Source organism: Otolemur garnettii, unplaced genomic scaffold (assembly GCF_000181295.1).
Source record: "Otolemur garnettii isolate 467f Iridium unplaced genomic scaffold, OtoGar3 scaffold00054, whole genome shotgun sequence".
NCBI classification, from domain to species: domain Eukaryota; kingdom Metazoa; phylum Chordata; class Mammalia; order Primates; family Galagidae; genus Otolemur; species Otolemur garnettii.
Genome location: NW_003852449.1, coordinates 4,970,171 through 4,974,768, shown reverse-complemented (window position 1 = coordinate 4,974,768; position 4,598 = coordinate 4,970,171). Strand labels below are relative to the sequence as shown.

At 39.5% G+C, this 4,598-nt stretch overlaps 1 protein-coding gene across 1 annotated transcript in view; it reads right to left on the bottom strand.

Moving 5' to 3' along the window:
• NEMF (nuclear export mediator factor) overlaps positions 1–4,598 on the bottom strand; it is a 61,720-nt gene that overhangs the window by 50,138 nt on the left and 6,984 nt on the right. The window contains exon 5 of the mRNA XM_012806572.1: positions 953–1,101. Within this exon, the coding sequence (XP_012662026.1) occupies positions 953–1,101 (149 nt within the window). The remainder of the gene's footprint in view (positions 1–952; positions 1,102–4,598) is intronic.

The window sequence follows — 4,598 nt, the reverse complement described above, 5'->3', positions numbered from 1 at the left end:
TTTTTTGGTTGCAGCCGTCATTGTTGTTTGGTGGGTCCAGGCTGGATTCGAACCCGCCACCTTAGGTGTACGTGGCTGGCACCTTAGCCGGTTGAGCTACAGGCGCCAAGCCTCAACAAGAACTCTTAAGGACGTTGTGGATCAATGTGGTCCTCATAGCAAAATTAGTATTACCTAAGAACTTGTTAGAAAAGAAAATTCCTAGCCAGGTACAGTGGCCTACACCTGTAATCCTAGTACTGTGGCAAGCTGAGGTGGGAGGATCCCTGGAGCTCAACTGAACACTAGCTTGAGCAAGAGCGAGACCCTGTCTCTACTAAACACAGAAAAATTAGCCAGACGTTGTGGCAAGCACCCTGTAGTCCCAACTACTCGGGATGCTGAGGCAGAAGGACTGCTTGAGCTCTGATGATCCCACCGCACTCTAGCCTAGGCAATAGAGAGGAAAAAAAAAATCCTATCCCCTGTACATCTAGTGAATTAACAAAGAGTAGGTTTAGTAAGCCCTCCAGGCGACATACATACATACATATTAACCTGATACATATTAACCTTTCAGAAACACTGCAGTCCACTATTAGTCAGCAGACCCTTGCACGCCAAGGAGTACAATCACCACTTTATCCCTCTACTTCTCTTGTTCTTAGGTAAATCAGAATTTTATACTCCTTTAGACTCTGACCAAGATATTTATCTGTCCTCCCACAGAATAGCTAGTAAGTCCCTTCAATTTACCAATAAATCATAACCAACTGAAGTAACCCCAAACTTAACACCTGCTACTCCCCAATGAGATATAATTCTTACACATATATTTTTGTAGTTCAAGAAGTCTGAATTTACTTATGTTATCCAAGTAAAAAAAAAAAAAATTTCTTATCTGACAGAACTCATATTCTGCCCTATGCCCTCGTCATACAAAAGGAAATGAGTTTATGAACGAACACGTCACCTTTCCAAAGTGAGCGGAGGCTCAGCAGTCCTAGCATGATCAACTGGGTAGCGTTCACGGACAGCAAATTTAACGTCATCTGCCTCGTCAGTGCGAAACCTTAGGATATTTAAAATTAGGTACTCATAATCTGTAAGAACAATGTTCCCCTGCAATAAAATAAGATACAATTTAATGCTTTTCCAAATCATTCTTGAAATTTCTTAAAAATTAAGATAGAAAATGTAGTCTCCTAACCTAATCAAGATTATAGAAATGAAGTTACTAAACAAAAAGCACCAGAGTCACATCTAAACAACTTTCCTTGTACTTACCCGGCAGACTATGAAGATAAACAAATTTTAAAGACTCCAAGTTTGAAACACAGTGAAGGACTCTAGAGCAATGTTAAATCGTCTGATGGTTTAACACAGCAGTTTTCAACCTGTGGCTCGAGACCCGCAGGAACTGTCTTAAAGGGCCGTGGCATTAGGAAGGTTGAGAACCACTGGTTTAGCAGAAGTTACTAGTAGAGACATAGTAATCTACTAACACCTTTAGGACAGACAGCAGGCAGGCCTATAAACATAGGCTTACTGAGAGAAACAGCCGATATATTTCAGAAGCTAAGCAAAGAGCTATTATGCTTTCCCTTGCAATAGCCATGCGGCAAGAGTGGTAATGATAGTTATACTCTTTCCCTAAGTTAATTCCGCATTTGGTAATGTGGCCTAATGAAATAACTCAATAAAACCAAAGGCTACATACCTAACAATGTTCATTACAGTTTATTTATAATATAAAAAAAAATGGAAGTTGGGTATGGTGGGTCAGGCTGTAACTCCAGCACTTTGGTGAAGCCAAGTGAGAGATTAGTTGAGGCTGGGAGTTTGAAACTAGCCTGGGCAATGTAGGGAGATCTCAGCTCTACAAAAATAACAAAATTTAGCCGGGTGTGGTGGCACACGCCCATAATCCTAGCCACGCATCGGGCTGAGGTATGAGCCCAGGAATTCGATGTTAGAGTGAACTATGATCATGCCACTGCACTCCAGCCTGGGTGACAGAGATTTTGCCTCTAAAAATTAAGAAAAAAAAGAAAAGGAATAGGTTAAATGTAAAGATTCAAGAAAGTGTTAAATTACACTAAATCAACATAACAACAAATAGTAACAGGCAGTTACCTTATGAAGACTATGTAAAAAATAACAGGAAAATGTTTATGTTAAGTAAAACAGCAAGACACACAAAAAAATTGTGTCCTAGGAAGTAAAAGGCATATGTAGGCAAAAATGAAATTACTTATTAAAGATTTAGAAGACTTTTAAATTTTAATATTGTTAAATAACCTCAATAAAAAAAGTGGAGAACCTAATGAAAATAAAATTGCCTAAAGAATACAAACCTCCTCCCTAGGGAGGTTCCTATGGCTCAGTGAGTGGGGTGCTGGCCCCATATACCAAGGGTGGTGGGTTCAAACCCAATCCCTGGCCAAACTGCAACAAAAAAATAGCTGGGCATTGTGGTAGACACCTGTAGTCCCAGCTACTTGGGAGGCTGAGGCAGGAGGATCACCTAAGCCCAGGAGTTGGAGGTTGCTGTGAGCTGTGATGCCACCGCACTCTACTGAGGGTGATAAAGTAAGACTCCATCTCTACAAAAAAGAAAAGAATACAAACCCCCAAATTTACTACAGACAATGAAGATAGATTATTGTACAGATACAACCAAACAACACAAGGAAACCCCCATGAAGACAGTTATAAATGTCTTTATAACTGCTTAGAAGGTAGGAGAACAGGTGAGAGGAAGCCCAACTGCAACAAGAATGACAGGTTGCAGGTTAAGTGGCTTCCGGCAATGCAGCCACCATTTAAAGGGTTGAAAGACTAGCGCCTACTGCTTCCGGTTCTCACCTTAAAGCAACCATATATTTAAAATTTTAAACATTTTAGCATTCAATGTATACTTACTAAAAAAAGAATTTCTTAACATTTACTTAGAATTCAAAGAACAGAAAGCTAATTGGAGGAGGAAAATAAGTGTCTTGCTCAGGAAGACGTGACTTAACGAAGGTACCTAGCCACAGATCCTGACGTTTAGAAGGTGCTCAAATTTTGATTTGGTGAATCAAATTGTATAGTTATCAAGAATACCTAGAAGATTCCAGGAAGGCAGATATTTCCCAGAAAGGGCTTTCCTTAAACTGAAGTTTCCCAAAAATATTTCATAGGACGGCTACCCTTACCTCCCCCTAAAAAAGAATTTTGTGATAAAGTTAAATTTTGGAACTTCTATGTAACATTTCCTTCTCTAAGAGATATACATATTGCTAAAGGCACCGATAAGTCCTAGAGAATAAAAAAATTATCTTACTTTACTTTCAAGATTCTTCAAACTTAAGCCAGGTGTGGTGGCTCACATCTGTAATCCTAGCACTCAAGGAAGCTGAAGCAGGTAGACTGCCTAAGCTCAGGAGTTCCAGACCAGCCTAAGCCAGAGCAAGACCCCACCTCTAAAAATAGCCAGGCATTATGGTAAGTGCCTGTAGTCCCCACTACACAGGAGGCGTAGGCAGGAGTTTGAGGTTGCCACGAGCTGTGATACCACAGCACTCTACCAAGGATGACGAAATGAGACTGTCTCAAAAAAGAAAAAAAAAAAAGATTCCTTAAACTTTTATGACTATGAGTAACACAGTCATAGGATAACAGAAAGCTCATCTGTTATCTTACGGAATTAGTATCTAAGAACATATTCTGGGAAATACTGCATTTGATTCTGATGTATCCAATAAGCCACTTTCTGATCTTAGGTTACTTTCCCCAGAATCTTTTCTGCTGGAACCTTATTAGAAATTAAAAACCCACTTCCCTAACTGTGTTTGAGTAGCAATAAGCCTCTTTCACCAAGGTATGATGAACTCAAGATAAACAATACATCAATATTCTAGATATGAAGGCTCAAGAGTTTGAGGTTGCTGTGAACTAGGCTGACATCATGGCACTATACTAAGTATGATAGAGTGTGATTCTGTCTCATTTTTAAAAAAAGGGTACTTATTATGAATGGAGCTTGCAGGACTGGAAGTTACTCTGGGTGAGAGATGAGTGAATTACTATACACTATTGTAGACTTTATGAACACTAAACACTTAGGCTACGCTAAGTTCATAACCAATATTTTTTATTTCTGCCATAGTAAATTAGCCTTAGCTTTTTTACTTTATAAAATTTAAATTTTTTTTAACTTTTGGACTCTTGTAATAATACTAAGCTTTAAACATAAACACTATACTATGATACAAAAAATTTATATATATACGTTTTTGTTTTTGAGACAGAGCCTCAAGCTGTCCCCCTGGGAAAAGTGCCGTGGCATCACAGCTCACAGCAACCTCCAACTCCTAGGTTCAAGTGAGTCTCCTGCCTCCGCCTCCCAAGTAGCTGGGACCACAGGCGCCTGCCACAACACCCGGCTAGTTTTGGGTTGCAGCCATCATTGTTGTTCAGAGCCAGGGCTGGATTCGAAACAGCCAGCTCAGGTGTATATGGCTGGCACCCTAGCCACTTGAGCCATGGGCAGCAAGCCACAAAAATATTTTCTTTATATCCTTATTCTATAAGCAGTTTTCCATTTAAAATTTTTTTGTCTTTTTTTTTTTTTT